Source organism: Staurois parvus, unplaced genomic scaffold (assembly GCF_062004578.1).
Source record: "Staurois parvus isolate SC_StPar_1 unplaced genomic scaffold, SC_StPar_1.0 ptg000112l, whole genome shotgun sequence".
NCBI lineage: Eukaryota > Metazoa > Chordata > Amphibia > Anura > Ranidae > Staurois > Staurois parvus.
Genome location: NW_028317908.1, coordinates 1285008 through 1312500, shown reverse-complemented (window position 1 = coordinate 1312500; position 27493 = coordinate 1285008). Strand labels below are relative to the sequence as shown.

The 27493-nt window shown below is 41.2% G+C and overlaps 1 protein-coding gene and 1 pseudogene across 2 annotated transcripts in view; one reads left to right on the top strand and one right to left on the bottom strand.

Moving 5' to 3' along the window:
* LOC149467447 (coiled-coil domain-containing protein 149-like) overlaps positions 1 to 27493 on the top strand; it is a 44375-nt gene that overhangs the window by 2610 nt on the left and 14272 nt on the right. The window contains exons 2-7 of one of the 2 annotated variants that reach the window (XM_089671658.1): positions 1709 to 1881; positions 7834 to 7906; positions 11205 to 11289; positions 19315 to 19459; positions 20124 to 20200; positions 22704 to 22736. In XM_089671658.1, the coding sequence (XP_089527784.1) occupies positions 1709 to 1881; positions 7834 to 7906; positions 11205 to 11289; positions 19315 to 19459; positions 20124 to 20200; positions 22704 to 22736 (586 nt within the window). The remainder of the gene's footprint in view (positions 1 to 1708; positions 1882 to 7833; positions 7907 to 11204; positions 11290 to 19314; positions 19460 to 20123; positions 20201 to 22703; positions 22737 to 27493) is intronic. The other variant, XM_089671659.1, reaches the window with a different exon arrangement.
* LOC149467448 (U2 spliceosomal RNA) lies at positions 14085 to 14199 on the bottom strand (annotated as a pseudogene).

The window sequence follows — 27493 nt, the reverse complement described above, 5'->3', positions numbered from 1 at the left end:
GAGCTGGCCAGGCTGTAAACCGCTAATTAGTCTTGGCAGGATGTCTGTTTCCACTAACCATGGAAAACACTTTCCTCTGCCCTATCGTAAAACAATAATAACTCAGTCAAGCCGTCACACATGACATGTAAGGCCATTAAGGCTCTAGGAATGCAGAGCATGCCATAAAACATCTATTCCACAACTTAAAATTTCACATAGAGATCAACAGGAGCAGGACTCCTTAATATTAGGTATATATTTGAATGGGGAATATCATACCGAACAAATCAAGGTCATACCTGACTATATTAGCACATAGGAAAGGGGAGAAAGGAAAGGGATATCCTGTCTCCTGGGTGACCAGGTATGCTGTGTTTGGTATCGCTGGGTTTGAAATAATATAGTTCTGAATATTAATCTGCCAGTTGCTAGAATACCACCTGCACGTATTGGAGGTTAGTAATATTAGTGTAAAACTGTAGTTGGGACTTGCGCATACATTTGGCGACCTCCTAGCACCCATCCCTTAAACCAGATTATTGGTCAGTTGGTCTCTGGCGACACCCCTTTGATATCCTAGAAAAGGGACTTACAGGATCTAGTATGAAGCTCTCATTTAACGTCAACCAAGGAGCACCCAAGAGAGCCACAGCAACGTTTTTGCTTGGACTTTGCAAGTATTATGCCTTCTTAACTCCTTTCTTTTATTTCTCTGTTGCATTATTGTTCTTTCTTTCTTTGCACCATCCCTTTCTGTAAATATTTTAATTGCACCATTTGACCTTTTCATTAATCAACCCTATTTTGAAAAGTGTTAAAATTATCTCTAAGGCTTTTAATGCAAACTAAAGAATTTCTGTCTCTTGAAGAGTGCTACTGTATATAATAATCCTCTGAATATATTTGTCTGTGGTGACAGTGTATGTTACAGATGTTTATTGTTCACATTTGTTCTTGCTAACATTGTGAAGGATTGATAGCCCAAAGCTATCTGGTTGCAGTTTGGAGTTTGAAGGGTTAATTGCGTAATTAACCTAACCCAGTGACAATCGCTCTCAGGCTGTTGGCACATAGATTGTGGTCCTGCGAGCTGGAAAATTTTTGTGCAAGGTGAATCTGAGAGTGGCATTGTTATGCAAATGACAGTGTAGTGTGAGATTGGCTGGTCCATTGTCACGAGTTGGTGAGAAGGGCAGGGGTCGGGCACCATGTTCGTCACGCATATACAGACTGATTTTACTGATGTGGGTTTAGTAACACTTTAGCTTCTGTTCTGGTAGCCATAAAATTTTGACTCTTCTATCATTTTCGGTCCCATAGACAGTTATGTGGACAAATATGAAGAGTTAATCCTCCCCAGAGGGGCAACACACAGCAGTATAAACCTAATAGTTGTTTCAACCCTTTGGCTATCTAAGGTTTGCTTGGAGTTACACTTTGAAAAACTGAATGACAAACCAGTTTTTTTTCTGTAGCTAGTTATAATCTACTTTCATTAATTCTTTGCATTCACGAAGCTGAGACTTTTTCTCAGCCCTTTATTAGAGCTAGACATATTGCATCTACTGCATTTGATGCATAAACTGCATATGTTAAATATTGTTTTTTCAGTTGGGTACCTTCATTCTTTAGTAAAAATAATGCAGCCCCTTTTAGCATTTTCGTATACTATCTTGCACTTGCGTCTATTGAATTTTGGCCTGCCTAATCAAGATTCCTTCTCTAGATAGAATCTCTGGAACATGACCTCCGAACCGCTCTGGATGAGCTCCAAGATGTGAAGCAGGAACGCTCGTTCTTCCAGGATAAAGCGGAAAGGTTGAACCAAGAACTTAACCATGTTCTAGGTGGTCATGAAAAAAGGATCATCGATGTGGATGCGCTGTGTATGGAGAACAGGTGGGTCTGTGTTTTCTGGAGTCTCCGACATTCAGGACCCTGTATTATGAGGCGAGATGAAGGCAAATAAATGTTTTGTCTTAGTGTTGAGACAGCAACATGGAGATGAAAACTCAAAACCAAGATCGTATGGCTGACCATATGCTCCATTTATATCAACATATGCTTTGTGGGAGTTAATGTTGTCGCAGGCAATGGGCTGTTAAGCCACATATATTACATGTCTGGTTTGTTTTTGTTCTTTCTACTCTTGTAGTCACATCATTATCTACTTCTTAATTAAGTGCTCAATTCCCATTCAATTGACTTTTTTTTTCTTTGCAATTTAAAGACAAATCTCTCTGTAAAAGCCCTGATTTACTTTTTAGGTACTGGAAAAAGTGTGCTGACCAGGAATTCTTCTCTTTGACCTTCACTAGCTGCACACTTGTTATGGGACAGTAACTAAGCAGGTACTGCCCTAACAGACAGCCAGACATCTAGCATTTTCTGAAGGTCAACATTCTAGCCTCCATACAGTTTTTCTTCAGTTTGGCCATAACTTCCATAGCATGTTTGAGTTAAGTAGATTACCGGTCACCGTAAAACTGTTGGAAGCTACCATTGCTGTCTTAGTTTTTGAAGGTGTATGCTTCATCCTTGTTATTTACTTCACTGCAAATCAGGTGTCCCAAATCTTGATATGCACTTACTTTTTGCATGTCCTCAAATCATGAAGTAATGAGAGAAGGGTAAAACAGTAATTTTAAAGTAACCATGCCCCCCTGATAGCCTGTGTCCCATCAAAGTATACTCACTCTGTCAGAGCCCATGCTATGTTGCTTTACTGGAGTGAGGCTTTGTGGTATAGGAGAGCATGTGACCTCCCCTATGTGACATTGTTCTGTCTCAAGCAGCCATTTGCCAGGCCTGCAAACTGTAGCGTAGGCAAAGCAGTGACATTTTAACGCAGGAGCTTACTCAGGGTAGAATTCTGTAGAGGTAAGGCAGTGAAGGAACATGAACCACTGAGCATACCTTGCTAGGTGGTGAGCTATCAAGAGACACTGCCACTTTGACCAAGATGGATGTGCTTTTATAAAATATTTCTTTACACAATACAACTTTTACTTTGTCTTCAGTTAGAATTATTTTCGTAAACTTTTACATGATAAGCTAGGAAGCCTGGATTGGGAGAAATATATGTTGGCTGCCATTGCTGATCTTCTTATACTGATTACTTGGCTTCCTGGTTTCTGTATTCAGTACTTTTTCAATTAATGACCTGGAACCAGCATGCAGGGTAGGAAGGATAGGGTGAAGTCAGAACTCCTAATTTGCATACATCTTTATCGTTGGTGACCTAGAAAGTAATGAAACCACTGGATCAGCATGACTGCAAAGGTAAATGGCATTTTTAGATGGAGAGTTCCACAATGGCAGCCTTCATATAGTGTTCTTGAAATACTCTTACATAAACCAAGTTGTAATTTGTGCTTTGCTTGTGTGCATTTGTTTAAAGAGGAACTTAAAGCAAACCGCTAAATAAATAATTGAGATGCTTATATGCAACTATTGCCTGCTAATTATGTTACTCATTGAAGGCAGACTTGTGGGGTAAGCACCCCATACACACTGTATAGTCAGGGCAGTGACACCAGTGTTTACTAACACAGCTGTGATATTTCCCTTGTCACTTTCCTGCCCTGAGCAGTATGGTATGGCACTGGATATGGATTCCTGGTGTTATAACCCTCCTCTCCCCATCCACTCCAGATCCCAGTGACTATATTGTTGTTAATATGAAGTAAGGCCCGATGGGTTCACTGTATATCTACTTGCAGATCAGTGTTGTTGTGTAAGTATGCATGTATATGACTCTAGCTGATGGCTATAAGCTGCTTCATGGGAAGGGACTGATGTGAAGGGTTCTCCTTGGTGCGCTGCAGAAAAGTGTCCAATCTATATGAGCAGGTGAATTGGATATATACTGTTAAGTTTAAAAAAATACCATGGCATTCTGTGAAAAGACTAGACTATCCCTTGGGTTGTCAACCTACACCTAAAGATTAATTGCCAGCCAAGATTCTGTAATGCATAAATCCACATTAATAGATTGTCTGCATGCCCAAGAAAATCAAAAGCTGGTAACTTTATATATCTGGGAAACATGAACAGAGAGTCTCTGCCCGGAACCTCCTCCACTGATGTTTTTCAGCTGCATGGCTGGGCGTAACCGTAAAGAACCTTGTGAAACGCATCAGTGGATGAGGTCTCTGATGAGGACTCTCAATTCATGGTGCCTGGATAGATAAAGTCACCAGTGTTTGAATTTTCTTTTTTTTATTTAGAGTGCAGCCTGCCTTTTTTGGATTTTTGCAGTCTGGAGCATAGGATGAGCCCCTGCTGGGGTTAAGCATCTGATCTTTCTTGAGGGTGACTTGATTCAAGGCTGCTTGGGAGCAGCATGCCCTATATTTTGGCTGTTCTGTAATACATAGTGGGATATTTATTCAGTGACCTTTTAAATGTAACTTTAAGTGTTTCATTATGTAGGACTTCCCTTTCTTTGTCCCAGTAACAATGGTCTCCATGAGAGAACGTGGGGGAAAATCTTTCCAATTGGGACACAGACAGCAATTAAAAAAAACAAACAAAAACAACTTTTTTACAAACATGTGCCCCCTGTTGCAGAGATTTATGATTAACTCATATTCCAGTCATAGTGGTTAATAAAACAGGAAATCAGTGGAAAATTCACTAGTGGGGACCCAGAAAAAAAAAAGTAAACCCAAACAGAAATCGTAACCCTTGCCCACTTTTCTCCAACACAAAAAAGAGTTTTGGCTGGAATTCCACTTTGTCTCTTTTGGAAGGTTGTGAGTTTTTCTGTGCAGTGTGCATAAAGCCTTACCAGTTTCCTGTGCGATTGGGGCTTTCTATTTTGCAAACTGTCAAAATCAGTTATGAAACTTTTTTAGACATCTGATATGGTTTTTGAAACTCCTAATTATATTTGACAACCTTCACTGTCCTAGACATGAACTTCAAGCTTTATTCTTTCCCAATATATTTATAACTCGCCGAAGTGGAGTCCATTAACATCCAATCTTCCATGCAAACAGCTGCAACCTTTCTGGCCTTGAGATATAGAGCAGACTGATTTCTCTGAGGGCGGATAATGAAATGCTGGAATAAACGTTCTCTGCTGCACTGATTTTTTTTTTTTTTTTCTGTTTGACTTTCAAAAATATTATATAGCACTTAAAGTGAACCTGTGGCCTTCTTACTGGTAGTAGTCCAGTAGTGGGACTTTAAGGGCGGCTTCACATTGCCCTGGTGCAGTACCGCTGCTTTTTGATCAAAGCACAGCTAACCCACAGGTTTTGTGCGAGTTAGCTGCACTTTCCCATAGATGCAACATGCAGATTCAGAAAACTGCTGGACCTCATGGAAGTCTATGAGAAAGTGCAACTAGCCCTCATGAAAACCACAGGTTAGCTGCACTTTAGCAAAAGTGCAACAGGGCTGTGTAAAAGGGGCCTTACATAGGTGTATCATAGTGTCTGCAATCACTGAAGACATTCTCTAATGTATTTAGAAGTGAAAAACTTATCAAGATAAGATATACCCAATATTAACCTGACTGAAGCCATTTCATCATTAGAAATAGTCTGTTGTACCCAAATCTATGTAGTTATCGGCTGTATGTGAAAGGCCTGAGGCAGTGACATATGAGAAGATAAGGAAAACAGAGCCAGCTATTACACAAATGTACTAAGTGGAGTGCAAATCTCATTGACCCCTGTATCCCATGAAGTGCCTTACTCTGTCTGTCATATGCTATCCCTTTTGTTGCCCCTGTTTAACTTGAAGTGCTATATACCTCTTCTATGTGCTGCCTCTCTGTTTTCCTCCATCTAGTATCTCGTGCCTCTTTTACACACAAGGCCTTACACTTCTCAGTGCAGTGTCATGCTTCTAATGCTCACACTGCCTCTTAACCTGCAGGGCTTTATGCCTCCATCACACTCAGTGCCTCATGCCTCTTGTATTATCATGCAGCGTCTCTTACCTCTTTATTAAATTATAATACTGCGCCTCTGTTATGCTTCTTTTTTCAGGCTGTGCCTAATGTGTCTATTGCACAAAAGTGCTTATATTTTTCATTCATTCATTTCTGTTAACACAAGCCTGTTATATGCAGTGCCTCACACTTCATCTTACTTGCAGTATCTCAAGCCTTCATGCTACTTGCAGTGCCTCTTCCCTCTTACTTTCGTATTTTCAAGTGGTACCTCTCGCTTCTCTATCACATACAGTAAATTTCACCTGTTATACTCTGTGCCTCTTTCCACACTATAGCACGCATTCCGTATACACCCATTCTGTCACGCCTGCCTCTTACATGTAGTCCTTTATGGTGCTCCTCAACACACAGAACTTCATGCTACAGGCAGTTTGTAACACTTCTACTTCTACTGAATGTACTTCCTTAAGCTACTGTCCTACATGCAGGGTTTCAAGCCCCTACTGCCTGTACCTCGTCACACTCTGTAACACCCTGCATTCCTCTTATGTCTTACATGCAGTACTTCATACTTCTCTATTACAGGCAAAAAGCCTCAAGTTTCTTTTGCATGCGCTGCAGAGTTTACCAACTCTACTAATATGGAGTGTAGTATATCCTCAGAGCCTTGTGCTTTTAGGGGCATGCGCCCCTGTGGTGCCCCTAGGGTTGCGCGCCTCTCCTTTTGCTCTAGTCAGTAAATGTTAAATTCCAGTAAACCCCCATAGGAGTTGCTACACAGCAGTGGTGTAACATGGGGGGGAAGGAGGGCAGTGGCCCTGGGTGCAGAATTTAAAGGGGCGCAGCAATTAGTCCTGCGCCGTCCCGAGACCCACACTGACCGACCATCTCTTTCTCTTGTTGGGGTGCAAATTACTTTCCTAGTCCCAGGCACTGAGAAACAACGCTATGCCACTGCTGCACAGTGTCTTTCACCTTAGTTTAATTAAAAAACAAAAAACAAAAAGCTAGTTTGCATGTCTGAGATATAATTCCCAATAGTCGTCATCATCCCAATAGTACAATCTGATAGTTGTGTGTATGTATGTGCATATATATAATATGTGTGTGTATATGTATGTTTTGTATGTGTGTATAAATAAATATAATTTAATTTTTTTTTTATTGCATTGCGATTTTTTGTGCATCTAGTGTTATTGTGTCCAGCTTTCACCATAAATCAAAACTGAATGGTACAGAAAAAGTGAATGGCTTACAAGAAAAGAACATTGTACGTAGCCAACTCTACAGTCTGCTTAGAGACCATTAAAGGTTTCTGTTCAGTTCTGTCTAAACTTTGATAGATTGTACAATTAGATTGATTGGCATCATCTGTAGTCTCATTGTTCTCCAGTTCTTTTAAGCAGCTTAATAAACATTAGTTCCAAGTATTTGTGAGTAATCTGTGCCCTCTCCTCGCCCTTCGGAATGTGGTCGAGCTCCTGCAGCGTTTTCTTAGCTGAAGTAACATCACCATAGCAACCAACAAAGCGGTCAGCCCATGCCCCACTATCGCTTGCAGATCAATTTATGGTTTCATGCACTTTCAGGATTATTCTATAAACAACACAAATGGCAAGAAGGGATGTACGGGGAAAGTAACCCACAACAACCAATCAGTTTGGAGGTTCTTAGAGTGACATTACTGGTTGCTATCGGTTACTACACATCCACAGCAACATTGCTTTGTGCAACCTAATTGCTTTTCTTTATGTTATTTCATTGTTAAATAAGGGAATTTCATCAATATGTACCTTTCTGAATACACGTTCAAGGAACAGTCACACATTTTCTAGTCTAGACTTAAATTGCATCTCCCTCAGATTGCTGTGATTGCTGCATCACATTCTTGTGTTCTTGTCTCCCAGAGAACTACTGTGAGATTTCAAAATGTTTTTCTCCAGGTATTTGCAGGAAAGGCTGAAACAACTGCAAGAGGAAGTTAACCTGCAGAAAAGCAACATCGTCAAATACAAGGTAAATGAAGTGTGTGGGTGGGTTGAGAAATGAAATCCCTAAATTGTTGTAGTTAAATAAAACATGACTGTTGTGCTTCTACAGAATCTTGTTTTATATGAACAAAGACCTAGATGGGGAAGGAAGGATTAATAGCTCAAGCAGGAAGGAGTGGAGACACTGGGGGACATTTATCAATACTGCCTAATTATTGAGGTTACTAATCTGTCTCATCCTATATTTTAAATTGCAAGTGAGGGACAGGTTTTATTATGTGTATGCAAGCTTCATAATGAATCGGATGCATTGAGCATATCTGTGCCTGTTTAAAAACATGCTCTTAAGCACTTCTTAGTTCTGCAACAGAGGCAAGGTTAAATTAACTTGCACAAGAGTGGCTTGCAATTGCTATAGAAGAGAGAGAATAGGCAAGCAGTCACTATTTAGCCACAAAATCATGCAGAACTCAATTGGAGACCTTTATTAAAGTATAAGCTTTGCCCAGATCGTGCACACTAAAGTATTTACATATGCTCAAGTACCTTTTAAAACAAGTCATCATTCACTTCTGTATCTATAAAGAATGCGGGAAAATTTATTTTTAGGGCTTGATCACACCAGTTGCATTGGAACTGGTCCCAAGCCACTGCCTTCTTCCCTGACATCATTTAGCGCCAGATGTCTCTTCTGGGGTCTTGTGGTGGGCCCCTGGATTACTCGCCAGATCTGCCTTCCTCCAGCCACAGTGTGTGGAAGCTGATGAGTGTTCCAGAGGATGGGGGAGGCTCTGGAGAAGTCCTCAAGATGAGCATGGGAGGAGGAGGCAAGGGAGCTAGAGAGCAGGAGGTTGTGGGAGGAGCAGAGAGGACAGTTTGGGTGATATTTGGAGACAAAATTGGTGATTGGTAATTTGGGGCAGAGTTATAAATGGCTTCCCCAAGGGATAGGGACAAAGGTACTCTCTCCGGTCCAGTTACCCACTGCGCGCTCTGGTATCGGTGCACCGGCCGGGGACGGTGCACCGATACCAGAGGGAAGAGGGAAAAGCGCGTCCCCGGCCGGTGCACCGATACCAGAACGCGCAGTGGGTAACATGACCGGAGAGAGTACCTTTATCCCTACCCCTTGGGGGAGATTTTTAGCCTGCAGACCCACTATACCAGGGACGGACCAGTACTTCCTAGAGGATACTCATACACCCTGAGAGATACCTATTGGAGAGAGGGACAACTAGTGGACGAAGAGTGTTTTCATCAGCCTCTTAGCATCCAATGTGATGACCCACTATCCCATAAGAGGGAAGAGCATCTCCAAACCAGTTCTCTACCTGATGACATCTGGATTATTATTACAAGGCGCAAACATTATGCGCGTCTGGTGAGTATGCATTACCTTATCAATTTTGCACTGATACCGGGTCCAGTGTCACCATAGCACAAGAGGCATCTTGTTACTATCACCAATTACATTGGGACTTTTTATTGATTTTTATTGATATGTTATTTGGTTCACAACATATTTTAGCACTGCACTTATTTGTTTATTATTGTCAGTTTTAAGGTGTTCTATTAGTTATCTTTCTGTGCATGGTCGCTTTACTTCTATTTTCTCTTTGGCGCTCACTGTTTCATTTTTATAAGTTTCTATAATTGCTAGTAGGTTCTGCACTCCAGCAGAAAATGCACTGCTGTGTTCGACTGCTGTTTGGCACTCCATCAGAAAATGCACTCACGCAGGACAATGCCCCCATTTGTGACAGTACCCCCCCCTGTCTGTGACCTCCCTCATAAGCTGGTCTAAATTTATAGGGAGATGATCAAATGAGTAACTCTTCTCTGCCCCAATTAGGTACTGATAAGGATAACATGAATTTTGGGGGATCAGCTATAGACACAGGCCAGAGTCATAAAAGATGATTGATTCTCTGATCACAGGCAGAGGTGAGAATCAATCACGATAAACAGATATAGGACTAATTATCCTGAGTTTTGCTGAAAGTCAGTGCGTAGCAGGGAGACAGTTTAAGGTGGAGATCACAGAACAGCATTTACCCTAAGTTTGCAGAAAGGCAGTGCACTGCAGGGAGACAGTTTATGGTTGAGATCGCAAAACAGCATCTCCCTGTGAAAAAGAGAGTACATGATCAGGGAGCTGTGTTCAACTGCTGTTTTCCACTCCAGCAGAAAATGAATCCACGCAGGACAATGACCGTACCCCCCTAACCCCCCCCCCCCCCGTCTGTGTAATATCATCTGACATAATAAATAGCAACTCCTACCATTTTATATTCTAGCGTCCTTGCTTTTAGAAAATATATAATGGGGGTTTAACTAATCTTCAGGCCTAAATGGGCATTTTAACATGTATGCAAAAAATTCAAAAACGTCTTGACAGTGAAAGGGTTAAAGGCAATCGTTCACAAGTCAAAATACCAGAAGTTGCCATTGATGGGCCATTTGGGCTGCATATTATTTACAGTGGGTTCAGCGTCAGTGCCCTAGATCTAATATATGGCCTAAGTGTCACTGAGCTTCCATTTAGGGAAGATGCATGTGATAGGATGTGCAGTTAATGACACAATCACAGGGAGTGATGCCATTTAAATGAGCAGGAAAATTAATGGCATATGGGTAATAGAACATTTCCCTTGACCTCTTGTTCTGATGACAACTTTAAAATTAAGCATTTCCTAGTACTTTCAGTTTAGGTGACAGTAATCACTAGGACAAATAGTGTGAGTCTTCCCAGTGAGGACAACCCATTCCTGCTCTGGTGATACAGAAGTTGAAATCTTCACTCAAAAATTGTGTTAAGATTTACTTTCCTTATCCAATCTTGGGAAAATCATCTGCACGATTGGATATTCAAAGTGATCAGGAAATTGCTTTTGACATGATTTGATAATTGAACTGAATAGTCGCACAGATTTGTGAATGAAAAAACTCATATAGTAATCAGCCTCCTCCTGTCTGCTGGAAGGTACAATAATTCAGAAATTCCTTGTATTGTGCTATATAATATACAGTATATTTATAGGGGGTAGCTAAACAACTCCAAGCCAAAGATAAAGAATGAACCATGACATTGCCTCTCTGATAATAACCTCTACTATTGCTTTATTTATAACAAACCTGCTCTCATTGTTGCAATAAAGGAAGAGATCAACATGTTTGAATTGGGCTCAGAACTCCCTTAGGCCCACGGGTCCAGTAGTAGTTTCTGCCTCCCGTTTCTGTGTCAGTGTATGTACATAGGAATGCCAGTAATAAGGTGCTTATTTTGATGCAAGGTTTATCTGTCATAGTCTTTTTAATTTTAGAATGCTCTGGAGAGAAGGAAGAATTCCAAGTCAAGTGGCAAGTCAAACAGCAGTGCTCTGACAGGGGTGCTTTCTGCCAAACAAGGTACCTGCTAGAAAAGGACTACCTTTATTATCATTATGTGATACCACAAATGTTGTCATAATGTATGCCACATACAACAATGTTATTTTTTTTTCTTATAGTAAGTTTATTGAAATAAGGGTGCTACATTAATACACGTTATATAGAACAATGTAACTTTCTTTTCATGTAAGAGATATATCCAGTGTGAATTGAAACAACTTTTTACCACTTTGTGCTCAAGGATGTCCATGGACGTCCTTGAGTTTTAGTGGTTTTACAAGGATGATGCCTGCAGCTACTGGCATTAGCCCGATATCAAAATTTGCAGCCGACGATGCTCTTTTAGGCAGAAATGATTAGAGTGGCTGCGGGCTGTCCGATAGCGGAGCCCTGGAGCACTGCGACCAATGGTGGCACTACACAGAGAGAGGGGAACTGACGTTGTTCCTCACTCTCTCTGACCCCAGAAATGGGAAGAGGGGTCAGCCGCACACCGGAGGATTGATGAATACAGTGTATATATATTGATCCATAGAACACACAAAACACCAGGACATGAATACAGGACCTGTTAACGTGTTTCACACGATCTCGTGCTTAGTCATAACCAAGAGAGAGAGGAACTGATGTTGTTCCTCACTCTCTGTGACCCCAGAAATGACAAGGATGTCGTCACTTCCGGTTTGGGCTTTTTGTTCACCTGGCTGTTAGCAGCCAGGAAAGCAGCCGATCAGACCGATCTGTGTGTGATTGGCTGCATTGGAGGTTAGAGGAGAGATTTAGGATCTAATAGCTCCCAGATCTTTCCATAAAGAGGACCTGTCATGGCCCATGCTGTCACAAGGGAAGTTGTTCATCCATTGTGATAGTAATAAAGTTAATAAAAAAAATAGCGACAGTGTAAAGAAAAAAGTTTTAGATAAAAATAAATAATAAAAATAATTATAAAAAAATTTAAGTTACCTCTGTGCTTACCCGCAAATGTGAACACATACAAATATCCCGCACGTATATGTAAATGGTGATTGCACCACACTTGAGGTATTGTTGTGAACGTCAGAGTGAGAGCAATAATTCTAGCACCAGACCTCCTGTGTAATTCTAAACTGGTAACATGTAAAGGCGTATAAAGTGAAGCCTATGGAAAAAATTGCAACACCCATTGGTTTTTTTTTTTATAGGGCCTCTGCTAAAAAATACAAAACAAATAAATATATTTTTATACAGTATATATACTTTGCTCGAAAAAATTAAAGGAACACATTTTAATGAGTATAGCATCAAGTCAATTAAACGCCTGGGATATTGATTTGCTCAGTTAAATAACAGAGGGGGTTGTTAATCAGTTTCAGCTGCTTTGGTGTTAATGAAATTAACAACCGGTGCACTAGATGGGCAACAATGAGATGATCCCCAAAACAGGATTGGTTTTACAGGTGGAGGCCACTGACATATTTTGTCTCTACTCATCTTTTCTAACTGTTTTTCACTAGTTTTACATTAGCCTAGGGTCAATGTCACTACTGGTAGCATGAGGCGATACCTAGACCCTACAGAGGTTGCATAGGCAGTCCAACTCCTTCAGGATGGCACATCAATACTTGCCATTGCCAGAAGGTTTGCTGTGTCTCCCAGCACAGTCTCAAGAACATGGAGGAGAATCGAGGAGACAGGCAGTTTCTTGAAGAGAGCTGGACAGGGCTGTAGAAGGTCCTTAACCCATCAGCATGACCGGTATCTGCTCTTTTGTGCAAGGAGGAACAGGGTGAGCACTGCCAGAGAACTACAAAATGACCTCCAGCAGACCACTGCTGTGAATGTCTCCAACCAAACAATCAGAAACTGACTTCATGAGGGTGGCCTGAGGACCCGACATCCTCTAGTGAGCCCTGTGCTCACTGCCCGGCACCATAGAGCTCAATTGACATTTGCCATTCAACACCAGAATTTTTTTTTTTTTTTTTTTTTTTTTTTTTTTTTAAGTCCGCAAACGTGAGACTGTAACGAAAAAACCCGTAAGTGTCCGCAAAAAAGTGCAAGTGCAGAAACACACACACGAAAAACGTGCACTTAGGGGTGTGTTTGTCCTACCCCCGAAAGGGCTGGACCGTTCACCCGATCCCCCGGGGCACGAAGCTCCTGACAGGGACAAGGTTCCCATTTGGTCCTCCTGGCCAAAAGGCCTGGTGGACCACCGTTCCTTATGCCCAGCCGAAGCCGGACATCCAGTACTAGGCAAGGGGGTTCTCCCGAAGAGAAAACCCCCTAGGGATCAGGGGAGGAAGGAACCGTATGGCCACACATCCTCCCCCTAGACTTCAGGTAAGGCCCGAGGACCCACACCCTCCATCCGTGAAAAACACACACATAAGAAAGCAAAAAGTGACAAAACGTGGGAGTGAATAAATAAATAGAATAAAAATAAAAAAGTGGTACCGTGCCTAATAGTGCACAGACCAGGCCCTGAGGCCCGTAGCAAAAATTGCCCTGGACTTAGCCAAAAGACCTGGTCCTTAGGGCGCTGTGCAAAAAAGAGTGTAAAAACAGTGGCCATGTGTCATCTTCACACCGTGGGGTCCCACACCCAAGTGTTACTAGTGACACCCCTGAGCGCGTCTCCTCAGGGGGCACTGAGTTTGCGGACTTTTTGCCTCCTCAGCCCCAGGCCAGACCAAGGTAGCATGCTCAAACCAGGAGGAACTGGGTCTTTCCGGTCTCCCCAGAGGAATTACTCCCAAGGCCCCAGAACGAATCATGGCGCTCCCTGGTTTCTGTCCCTCCGGTACTAGCCTTCCGGACCCCCATCATACCAGTGAGGGTACTGTACAACAACCATCCCCGTAAACTAGAATGGTCGGTAGCACCCCCACTGGACACTGATAAGAACAGATACTACACTTGATCTTAGCCAAAAGGCCGAGAAGCGATCAACACCAGAATTGGCAGGTCTGCCACTGGCGCCCTGTGCTTTTTACAGATGAGAGCAGATTCACCCTGAGCACATGTGACAGACGTGAAAGGGTCTGGTGAAGCCGTGGAGAATGTTTTTTGCTGCCTGTAAAATTGTTCAGCATGAGCGTTTTGGTGGTGGGTCAGTGATGGTTTGGGGAGGCATATCCATGGAGGGATGCACAGACCTCTACAGGCTAGACAATGGTACCCTGACTTCCATTAGGTATTGGGATGATATCCTTGGACTCATTGTCAGACCCTAGGCTGGTGCAGTGGGTCCTGGGTTCCTCCTGGTGCACGACAGTGCCCGGCCTCATGTGGCGAGTATGCAGGCAGTTCCCGGAGGATGAAGGAATTGATACCATTAAATAACCCTCGCGCTCGCCTGACCTAAATCCAACAGAACACCTCTGGGATATCATGTTTCGGTCCATTCGACACAGCCAGGTTGCACCTCAGACTGTTCAGGAGCTCAGTGATGCCCTGGTCCAGATCTGGGAGGAAATACCCCAGGACACCATCCGTCATGTCATTAGAAGCATTGTCAGGCATGCATACAAGCACGTGGGGGCCATACAAACTACTGAGTACCATATTGAGATGCTGCAATGAAATTTCAGCAAAATAGACTAGCCTACTGCATAATTTTTTCCACTTTGATTTTTGGGGTGTTTTTGAAGTCAGTCCTCTGTAGGTTGATCATTTTCATTTCCATCAAATGATGGGGCATCCTTACGTTCCTAATGCATTACCCAGTCCATATCAGTACAGATATCCAGCATGATATTTTTCCCTATTGAGATTTGATGTGTTTTCAAAGTGTTCCTTTAATTGTGTGTGTGTGTAAATATAATACACACATATACACAGTATATTGCCAAAAGTATTGGGATGCCTGCCTTTACACGCTTAAATGGCATCCCAGTTTTAGTCCGTAGGGTTCAATATTTGCCCCCCCCCCCCCCCCCCCCCGCAGCTTTAACAGCTTCAACTCTTCTTGGAAGGCTGTCTATAAGGTTTAGGAGTGTGTTTTTGGGAATATTTGACCATTCTTCCGGAAGCGCATTTGTGAGGTCAGGCACTGATGTCGGACGAGAAGCCCTGGCTCGCAGTCTCCACTCTAATTCTCTGTGCAGGCCAGTCAAGTCCCTCCACCCCAGACTTGCTCAACCATGTCTTTATGGACCTTGCTTTGTGCATTTTGGAAGGGGCCATCCCAAAACTGTTCCCACAAAGTTGGGAGCATGAAATTGTCCAAAATGTCTTGGTATTCTGATACCTTATGAGTTACCTTCATTGGAACTAAGGGGCCAAGTCCAGCCCCTGAAAAACAACCCCACACCATAATCCCCCTTCCATCAAACTTTACACTTGGAACAATGCAGTCAGGCAAGTACCGTTCTCCTTAAAACCGCCATTCCCAGACACGTCCATCGGATTGCCAGACAGAGAAGCGTGATTGGTCAGTCCAGAGAACATGTCTCCACTGCTCTAGAGTCCAGTGGTGGCGTGCTTTACACCACTGCATCCGACACTTTGCATTGCATTTGGTGATGTAATGCTTGGATGCAGCTGCTCGGCCATGGAAACCCATTCCATGAAGCTCTCTACGAACTGTTGTTGGGCTAATCTGAAGTCCACATGAAGTTTGGAGGTCTTTAGCTATTGACTCTGCAGACAGTTGGCGACTTATTACTTATTACTTCAGCATTCACTGAATCCATTCTGTCATTTTACATAGCCTACCAATTGGTGGCTGAGTTGCTGTTGTTCCCAGTTGCTTCCACTTTGTTATAATACCACTAACAGTTGACCATGGAATATTTAGTAGCAAGGACATTTCACAGATCGACTTATTGCACAGGTGGCAACCTATCACAGTACCACGCTTGAATTCACTGAGCTCCTGAGAGCGACCCATTCTGTCACAAATGTTTGTAGAAGCAGTCTGCATGCCTAGGTGTTTGATTTTATACACCTGGGGCCATGGAGGTGATTGGAACACATGAATCTAAATCATTGGAGGGGCTTCCTAATATTTTTGGCAGTATAGTGTATGTGTGTATGTATATATTTGTGTGTGTGTGTTTAGGGGTAAGTAATTTTCTAACAAAAAAAAATAAAAATTTTTGAATGTATGTTAGAAGTGACAGAATTGACCTGGTAGGGAAGTGGTTAACTTGAAACATTTTATGAAGAGTATATATTTTGAAATACTACTGTAGGGTTTATACACAAAAGCACTAAAAATAGGCACATAATGGGGTTCATTTAAGGCAAGTAGACTGTGCACTCATTTTCCCCATAGCTTAATGAATGTGGTAAAGCTTCACTTTGTAAAGAATAACCAATCAGGTAAAAGGAAAATAAAAAGAACAGCCTTTTTTTTTCTTGCACATGATTGAATGATGGAAATCAGCAGAACCTCACCATGTTCACTAAGCTCTTGGGAAAGTGCAACTGCCGCATTTGTGGTAATAAGTATCACAGTTTTTCACAGCAAACTCGGTCAGCACCATTCCACAGAAAAATGTATACGATTCCCAGATAAATCCTCAAAGCTGGGTCATCTGGGTGAAGTTTTTTGATGGAGGCTCCCTATCCTCTGAATTTTACATGCAATAAAGTCGGACGTTGACAGTGAGTTTTTTGCTCTCGTAATGTACACGACCTCCAAGACTTAAATATTAAAGTGGAATTGAAGTTGCACTATAAGAACCAGCAAGCAGACAGGCTTTTGTGTGGTCTTCTCCAGCACTAAAAACTGAGTTTCCCATGCACGGCTCAGCTTACAGTGCCAGGTCAATCTCTGACTGCTGGTATGACTTCCTCCTGTGCATGCATGTCATCCTCTGCTGGCCAATGAAGAAGCTCGCAGATTGGCACTCAGAAGAAGGTGCTGGCGCCAGTGAAGGACCTTTTTGGACAGGTGAGTATTCACCTTTTAATTCCAATGTATAAATTTAACAGTGTAGTGCTTAATTGTTGATACATGTGATTATTATTATTATTGACCTATCATCCACCAAAGGTGAGAAATCACTTATAAATAACACAGATAAATCGATGAAAAAAAAAGTCCAAATAATCTGGAAGTGTTGGTGCTTTGCAGGAAGCCGGAACCCCAAACCTTCCACCCAATCACACAGCCTCTTACCAGAAAGTTTGACCATCCGAAGGACTGGTCAAAGAGTGCAGTTATCAGACTCAGCTGATGTATCAAGGACTGGCAGATAGGTCCCCCAGAAAATCCAGACAATGTATATCAGATCTTCTGAGTTATATAACTCCTAGATGACAGATGTCTCTGTGCAATATAGATGCAGTGGCCCCTGGTGCCCCCTAACTGAACAGATGCAGCTGGATCTCCCAGCCTGTCGCCAGGCCAAGGGGTCTACAGTGTTCCTCAGCCGCCTGCAGGAATTTCACACTTAGAGTCCAGCTATTTTGCTTGTCTGATGTTCTTCAATAACACTTCCAGATTATTTGGACTTTTTTTCATTGGTTTATTCATATGTGATTTCTCACCTTTGATCATTAATAATAATAACATGTATCAACAATTAAGCACTACACTGTTTAATTTTATACATTTTTATTGTTTGCCTATTGATTGGGTTAGCTACTTCTTTTAAGGTCTTCAACACCCAAGTGCAAGTCTTTTATTTAGTACCCTTTAGTTCTAATTTAACTGTGCATTGCAGATTTTGCAGTTCATCTATGTAAACAATGCTCTGTCCTCAGATTTTGATAGTAACAAAAAAAGTGTAAATTTTATTTCTAAACTGAAGGCATGAAGTCTGAAGACAGAGTGTGTTCGCTGAGACCTACTGCAAAATCTGTAATACGCAGTTAACATCTGAGTCTCATGGGTTGTACATTACTAGAGCAAAGAAACACACAAAGTCCAACTCTATTACATTTTACATCCAGAAGATAGCGGGCCTCCATTGAAAAAGCTTTGCCCAGATGACCAAGCGCTAAGGCTTTATCTGGGAATAGTATAAGGTTTCCTGTGGAATGGTGCTTACCGAGTTTAGATTTATAATCTAGAGATTGTGCACATGGTGGTGCAGGGGCGGACTGACAACTCATGGGGCCCCTGGGCAATAGGAAATCATGGGGCCCCTGTGTCCTCTCCCACACTCAAACCACACCCAAAAAAGCCTATGAAAGGTACCAGGGACATCTCATGGGGCCCCCTATTGACCCTGGCCCTCGGTCACTACCCGAGTGACTAAATGGTCAGTCCGCCCCTGGTGAAGTGTGATTTGTCCAAACACTTTGTGCACATGGTGGTGGGGGAATACTGAAGTGATCACTAGAGTGAAATGTGATTTGTCCGAACACTTTGTGCACATGGTGGTGAGGGAATACTGAAATGATCACTAGAGTGAAATGTGATTGGTCCGAACACTTTGTGCACATGGTGGTGAGGGAATACTGAAATGATCACTAGAGTGAAATGTGATTGGTCCGAACACTTTGTGCACATGGTGGTGAGGGAATACTGAAATGATCACTAGAGTGAAATGTGATTGGTCCGAACACTTTGTGCAAATGGTGGTGAGGGAATACTGAAATGATCACTAGAGTGAAATGTGATTGGTCCGAACACTTTGTGCACATGGTGGTGAGGGAATACTAAAGTGATCGCTAGAGTGAAGTGTGATTTGTCCGAACACTTTGTGGGAGATTTACTAACATTGATGCACACAGAATCTGGTGCAGCTGTGCATGATAGCCAATCAGCTTCTTAATTTAGCGTGTTCAGTTGAGCTTTGGCAATAAAACTTGGAAGCTGATTGGTTTCTATGCACATCTGCACCAGGTTTTGCACTCTCCAGTTTAAGTAAATCAACCTCATTGCAATGCACTGTACTAAATAAAAATGCAACATGTCCTGCTTTTTTTTCTTTTTTAAATCACACACCAATACAATGCATTGATGTAAACTGAAACAATAGAACAAATTGCCCAACACAAATGGCATGAATGGGCCCTTAGAGGTTTTATTTGTCTGGTGACTGTGAAAAGAAAAATGGATTTGATCTGAGTGTCATCTGATGTCTGCTGTTTCTCTGTTTGTAGTTCAGGAGTTATTATCCGAGGACCAAGGCTGTAGCCTTCCTGCCACTCCGCAGTCCATCTCTGATCTGAAGTCTCTGGCTACGGCTCTGCTGGAAACCATCCATGAGAAAAATATGGTCATTCAGCACCAAAGACAAACCAACAAGTATGTGTTTCTTTCCCTGTGGCCTCCTGTCTGCTGTCAGCTTGTAGAGAAAGGAAGTGAAAACAAAGTGTTTCATTAAAGCTTGGGAAAAGAAAATCGGCCAAGTTACAGCTTCTGTAAATGGAAAATGCATTGGGTTCGGCATCACAAAATATCTAATAAACTTTTGTTTGGGGATTCTCGTCTGCCTTTTTTTTTTAAAGAAACTGTAAGAACTTTATTTAGAAAAGCTTTCTGTTAAATACTCACATTTCAAATTGTTCATCGTCCCACAGCTACTGGTTAACATTTGAATTGTTACCCCTTTATGAAGCTACTTCATCAGTATTGTAGCAGAATAGATCTGAGGCAGTAAGCCTGTTTTAATCCCATTTTTTGGAGGAGCTTTCCTAGTTGTGCTCCTGCATGAGCTTTGCCATAGTTCAGCATGATGTGGTCACCTAGATTGTGAGACTGTAGTGTAGCTTGGTTTCATGTTAGCAAAAAAGAAGTAGAACTGTTAATTGGTTACATTAGTCATTACAACAGCTGCTTGGTTTAAAAAAAAATCCTATTTTTTTTTTTTAAATAAAATTGTAAAACCTTTGTAATTGTCTTTAGGTGAATGTTGTGACCATATGTATGAGTGTTGAAAAAACATGTGATGCAGTATTTTTTGCTTCAGAATTTTAGGCAATCGAGTGGCGGAGTTGGAGAAGAAACTCCGCACATTAGAAGTGTCTGGACTGTGGAGTCTTCCAGGTCAGTTTTGCTTTTGCTTCTAGAAACAGTATGTCTGTTCTGCTTCCACTGAGCATCACTTGGAGGCATGTTAAAGCTAAAGCTCATTTATATATATTCCTTAATAACCACCATGGCTATAAATGTACTTTATGTGGACCACAGATCTTACCTTGTAAAAGTACGGATGACATTATTACTGTGCTGTACATAACCTGTGCAGAGAGTAGAGCTGCAAAAGGGACCAGCAGTGAACAGTCTTTATCCAAGGTAGCTCCTGCAAAAAGAGTTCACGCTGGATTGCTGCCACAGATCTGGATGAAACCTGCAAAGCACACAAAGATTCAAGTAAGAATACACATGACTATTTTATTTAGACAACATTTCCTTACCCCAGAGTCAAGTTTAAGTGTCCTGTTCAATGAAGGTGCAAACTCTAGGAAAAACATTTTTTAATTACATTTTTGAATAGAGTAGGGATGGGGTTAGACCGTCTGTACAGTTTTTATTTCTATGTCCCCAGTGGGAGAATGCACCCCTGTGTTTGTAGTGGTGACCATTGACACCAATGTTATGACAGTTTTCTAAAAGGGGAATACTCCTCACTTTGGTAAATGTTCTCCAATTTCCTGTTAGGTTTCTGGGGCAGAAGTGTAGAGAAATTTCCCCAGTGGGACACGGCACAAAAATAACCATTGCAAAACTTTAAAAAGTCAGATTTCCCTATCACTACACTTGAGTGTTGAAGCCAAAGCATCAGTGTGAAAGCCAGGCATCTAGCATTTTACACCAAAAAGCTCTCATATAAAAAGGTATGGATTTGGCTCAACACCTCAACCCAAAAACATTTTAAATCCTATATCAAAAATGAAAAATTATAAACAATTTCTCAGTACTGACAAATATCTTTGACTAATACTAAATTTTATTGATTGATTAGTTACAAGCGAATGCACGTTGAACACATACATGCACAGATTAGTTAAAAGTGAATGCACATTGAACACATAAATGCACACATTAAAAAATGTCAAGGGTCATGTCTAGAAATCAGTAAGATATCTTGGATCAAAGAAATACATATATAAGGTAGATATCGTATCTTTGTATTTGTATAAATAGAATACCAATCAAAGCTGAGAGCTCTCAAACCAAAGGGACAGGCATAGAGGACAGATAGGGATAGAGTGGCCACTAAGTTTTTTTTTTTTTTTATAAAATTGCACAGCAAGCTGGACTAATAGATCCCTGGTCAGTCCCATACACCGTTGACAAAAATATATAATGGGTTAATTCCTGCATCCCCAGATTTGGCATATCATGGATAAAGATGACTGAACGTAGTCCCAATATATTTTACTGGAGATTATATCAAGTATGGTTCCATTTTCAATCCTGTATTCTAAACATCTAGCATTTTAGTAGGTCAATCCTTAATGGCAGACTGTTTTGATTTTCTTAAAAAAAATAAAACTGATTGGCAGGATATTGACTGAGCTATGATACTATTGCCCAGTTGATGCAGATGGGCACAACTTGCCAAACTGTTGATACTTTAATGTCAGACTACTGTTTTAAATATTTGCAGCAAACATGCAACTTCCTACAACATGAGATCATCTACACATTTGTTGAATTCCCTAACATCCCCACGGGAATCCTGCTTCCCATTTGATGACTCATGTGTTAATATGTTTTTGTTTCAGTAATCATCTATATGCCTGGTACATTCAGGTGTCTGTAAGCATGTATAACATTCAACAAAGTTTTTTTCATTGGAGGAAAAAATTGTTTGAATTGAAATATCCATGTTGGATGGGGAGTGATCCTTTAAAGGACAAATGCACTTTTAATAACTGAAGACACTCAAAATACAGCTCTGCACAAATCTATGAGGCATAGGTGTCTGGTACTACAGTTTTGCACTAGGAGGATGTATACAGAGGAGGATGGTGCGGTTTTATTAATGGGGTAAGTAAGCAGTTGGCTGTGGCGTTTCTAGGTTAGTTTAAAGTTGGACTTAGACGATTCAAATCTCGGCCTGTTCAGCAGGAACTGCCCAAGATTCGAACCATGTATGGGCAGGCTGAATGTACACAAATATATTGATCGATCTACCTGGGTGCAACCAGCTTACCAGATTTTACATGCGTTCATCGCTAGCGGCTGTTAAAACCACTAGCAATAATCACTGTCTTCTCCTGGCAGGGACAGCTTTCCCCACCTCCTCGCTTGGAGAACACATTGGCTCAGCTGAAGAGGGGATGGGGGGAATCTAGCCATGGTTGCAGAAAAGAAATTTGCACCATCTGTGGCCTGCCTATGTTGGGGATGGTGGACTAGTACACACTTGACTAAAAGGGCACTGTGCACTTGTCCTTTACATTTCCTGGGTTATGTTTAGTTTTATGTAGTCTAAGAGAAATTGTAAATATCCCTCAATTATTGGAAAGTACTGTTTTGTGCAACTTCATCTCAAATGTTAATTGTAATGAATGTTTTCTTTCTCCTCTGCTTCACCAAGGCCTCAGCTACAATGTTTCTGTGGGAGTTGGGCGTAGGTTCTATTTTTCTTTACATCTGTGTGAAAGGAGAACTCCAATCAGGACAAAAAATACATTTAAATTTATATGATTTTATGAATGCCTTGATACATTTGTAGTACCACACACCTATATTTATGATTAAATAGAAAGCCTAGCATCTATGTATTTCAGAGCAGGTAGGTATAGGAGACTTGCTTAGGCTGTCGCATACAACTGCATTCTGAAAATGTTAGATGCCTAGCTAAAATTCTTTCTGACTTAGTAACTGGGAACAAGCATACGGCAAGTTAGGTCGGAACTAAATCAAAGCTCTAGCTCTATGTACTTATTATGGTTAAGAGAGCGTAAAAATTTGAAGTCTGTAAATATATAAAATATCCAGAAATTGCATTTTCAGAAGGAGGTTACAGTTATGACAGCCTATAAATTTAGCCTGAAGTGGAACTATAGGAAAAACATTTTTTTTTCTTCATTTTGGATAGAGTATTTGGATAACGTTGTAACCCTGTCTCTTTTACCTACCATCTGTGTCTCATTGGAGAGATTTACCTTCACTTCCTACCCCATAGTCAAAATAGGAAGTGAGAGGAAGTGCATCCCTTGGGGCCCCCTAGGTCACAAGAACAGTGTCTGCATTGGAAGATTTCCCCTCTATTACTTTTCTGGGGACAACCCAAAATTTGGAATTGTCTCTTACTTCCACTTTCAGTGATAATGATAAACAAGACAAAGAGAGGGATTAAATCTCTATGGCGAAGGCACAGACAGCATAACAAAAACATGTACTAATCCCCCTCCACAAAAAAAAAAATTTAAAAAAAGCAAAACAAAAAAACTTTTATTTTAGTTTTGAATACAGTTGTACTGTATTCAGGGTTCTTTTAAAGTGGAACTCTTAATTATATTCATGAAGCTACAACTGAAAAAAAAAAGATGTCGCCTTCATGGCTTTACGTTTTGGCACGGCTGTAAATTAATGCTGCTCCCCTGTAAGTAAACCTAAATGTACATTTAGCTGGAGTTCCACTTTAAAACATATGCAGACAAGCCATAGTTGGTAAGATTATTTGAAAGGTGATGCAGGCTTTTAAAGGTGTGGAAATGATCTACTGCCAAAAAATTACAACCTTTAGTAACTGTAATCCACAAATCTAAACAAACATGGCTAAAATAATTAGTTATCGTATTTTACTGATTGTTGTCTATTGACTGGAGTTCTCTTTGCTGGTGACATTAATCCCTAATAATGTTTGGACTCATTAAATATGTTTTAACCAAAGCAAATATTTTCATTGTTCGTCGGTTTATTTTGCATGGAACCAACTCTAATATGAATAGCTCATTCATCTGCACGTTTATAGTCATTGGTGATTTCCTTTTCTAATTTACCCTTCCATAACCAACATTTAAAACCATTTGTGAAGTCTGGAATTCCAGGATTTGTTTAATTATAAACTGTTTCACTCAACTATGTTGATCCATGATTCCCAGCAAGCAAGCAAGCAGCTGTGCTTCAATCTGATAGGCATTTTTACTTTTTTACTGCTTCGTGGCTGTTTTGATACTAGGGATTATGAAAATCAGAGATCTAAGAACAAACATGTTTTGTAGCAGTTTATTAGTCCTTAGGCTACATTTGTTTTCTTTAGCCTTTTCCCTTTATTTTTACCTGCTGCTCCTGCCAGTATCCCACGTCCTACCCTGGAATGGCAATACTCACTACTGCACTGTATCTACAGAGAAGCAGTGTTGTCACCCAAGGCTGCTTGCTCCTGATTTCATGAGCCTTGGTGAAATAAAACCGCACACACATCAAGGAATGTGTTCATACTGGAAATTGTTCTGTAGAATAAAATCCAATAAGTATACAATGTGGCCCCTAGAATTGCAGCTGCAATATTTGCTTTAAGCACTTGACTTCTGGAAGGTTTTACCCCCCTCATGACCAGGACATTTTTTGCTATTTGGTACTGCACTATTTTAACTCGTAAATGCACGGTCATGCAACACTGTACCCAAATAAAATTTTGTATCATTTTGTTCACACAAGTGGAGCTTTCTATTTGATCATCCATGGGTTTTTTTTGTTTTTATTTTATAAATGAAAATAGACTGAAAACTTTAGCAAAAAAAAATTTTCTTTTCTCTGTGATAAAACATATCCAATCCAAACATCTAATTTCTTCATAAATTTAGTTCAAAATGTATTCTGCTACATATCTTTAGTATAAAAAAAATCCCAATAAGTGTATATTAATTGGTTTGTGTGCTAGCTATGGCATCTACAAACTATGGTATATATACTGAAATGTATGCAGCTATGATGCTATAGTGGGACTGTGATAGTGTGAAGGGCAATCTGGCGCTGGCTGGGAGAGACACTGACATCAATAGTGACGCTAGTACAGTGATCAGTGCTAATATTGTACACTGTTACTGTGATATTGACACTGATTGGGAAGGGGTTAACATTTAGGAGCAATCAAGGAGGTAATTGTCTGTCTAATATTGTGCCTAATAATGTGTAATGTGTGCTGCTTTTACTTTACCATATAGCTGTTTTTTCTCCTTGCTTTGCAGGGAGAAAAATCAGCTAGATCACTGCTCCCTGTACACTGAGTTCTGTGTTTTGTAAACCACAGTGTCTGAAATCAGCTGCCAAATTTATGTTGTGTCCAATCACAGGTTGGAAGGGGGCATGCAAACCTGGAAGAAGGCCGATCAGGTACGTATACATTATCGTGCCTGCACCTGCCACCCGCCCTCAGTATATTTACTATGAGTGGTTGACAGGTGGTTAACCAGTCTTGATAGCTCTGAATGAGTGTCCAAAGGTAATCTGCAGCCTTAAAATGTGAACCTAAATCCAGAGCACACTAGGCAGATCAAACTCTTTGTTAAGACGTATATTGCACATTGCTTTCTGTTTCATTATTTTTGTGAGTGCAATATACTTTTGATCTGCACTCTGGTTTTATGTTTACATTTGGTGCTGAAAAGACCCACTGCTGAAAGTTAAAAACTTTCTGTATTTCTAGCAGGATCAACAGGTATTTCAAAAAGAAAAAATAAATTTATTTGACTGATATATTTAACAGACCTAAGAGAGCAAATAAGAGATGATCATTGTTTACATACATATTAACCACCTCCCGCCCGCCATATAGTAATATGACGGACGCAAGGTGGTTCTCTCGTTCTGGGAGGACGTCATATGATGTCCTCCCATTCTCACCGCTCATGCGCGGGTCAGGGAGCGCGCAGCGCGGCGATCAGCGGTGCGCTGTGTCCCTCGGACACAGCGGATCCCCGATCACGGAAAGAACCAAAGAGGTCGGCTCGGTCATGTGATCAGCTGTGTCCAATCACAGCTGATCACATGTAAACAGGGAAATGCCAGCTATCGGCATTTCTCTCCTCTCGAGCTGTCACGCTGACAGCTCGAGAGGAGAGGAGAGCTGATAATCGGCTTTCCGCGGAGGGGACATTTACACTGATCATCAGGGCACTGATGATCAGTGTAGCCCAAGCAGTGCCACCTGTCAGTGTCCATCAGTGCCTCGTGCCAGTGTCCATCAATGCCACATATCAGTGCCTACCAGTGCACATCAATGCCACAGATCCGTGCCCATCTGAGCTGCCTTTCAGTGCCACCTATCAGTGCTGCCAATCAGTGCCACCTATCAGTGCTGCCAATCAGTGCCAGTCAATGCCGCCTGTCAGTGCCGCCTAACCGTGCCATGTATCAGTGCCCATCAGTGATGCCTGTCAGTGCCACCTACCAGTGCCTCCTCATCCTTGCCCATCACTGCAGCCTCATTAGCGCACATCAGTGAAGGAGACAAATCACTTATTTACAAAATTTTATAACAAAAACTAAGAAAAAATTTTTTTTTTCTCAAAATTTTCAGTGCTTTTTCGTTTAAGAAAAAATAATAAAAAACAGAGGTGATTAAATACCATCAAAATAAAGCTCTATCTGTCACAAAAAAAATGATAAAAATTTCATATGGGTACAGTGTTGCATGACCACGCAATTGTCATTCAAAGTGCGACAGCGCTGAAAGCTGGAAATTGGCCTGGGCAGGAAGGGGGTATAAGTGCCCTGTAGGCTTGTGGTTAAACATGATAGTGTGTTCACCTCTGGCACCCCTGTTGAAGGAAGGCCTCCTCTTTCCATATAGAAAAGGTCACTGTTCTTATTGGAGATGCACGGAGGACAGAATTCAGGTGCCTGTAAGGCTATCCACAGACAGGAGGTGGACATCACCACATTCAAAATCATTCAGATCTGGACACATTGCATCCTCAGCAGGCACCCCCTGGCCATCCAATATCTAGGGAGAAAAAACAGTTGCCTAAGATGGATTTCCCTAAAGCAGCAATGGCCTTTCTTTTACTCTACCTTCCTTTCATACTTCCAGTTTATTTATTTTAAGTATACAGTATTTTATTACTTCTGTTTTTGTGTTTTGCTGATATTATTTACAAAGCATCCTCCAGCTGGTTTAGCAGCATGCCCACTGATATAATGAAAGGTTCTCTGTAAGAAAATATTGGTATGCGATGAGAAATGGCAATACTCTGGATTTATCCATCCCCACAGGACCGTCTGTTAGTATTTTTGTATAGGTCCACTTTCACAGCTGGTGATTTGGGGATCCTTCTTGTCATATTTTTCTACCCTGTTCCCTGTCTTTTTTTTTTTTTTTTTTTTCTTTTATTACACTCTGCATTCTTCTTCAGCCCTTATTGCTTTACTTATGTA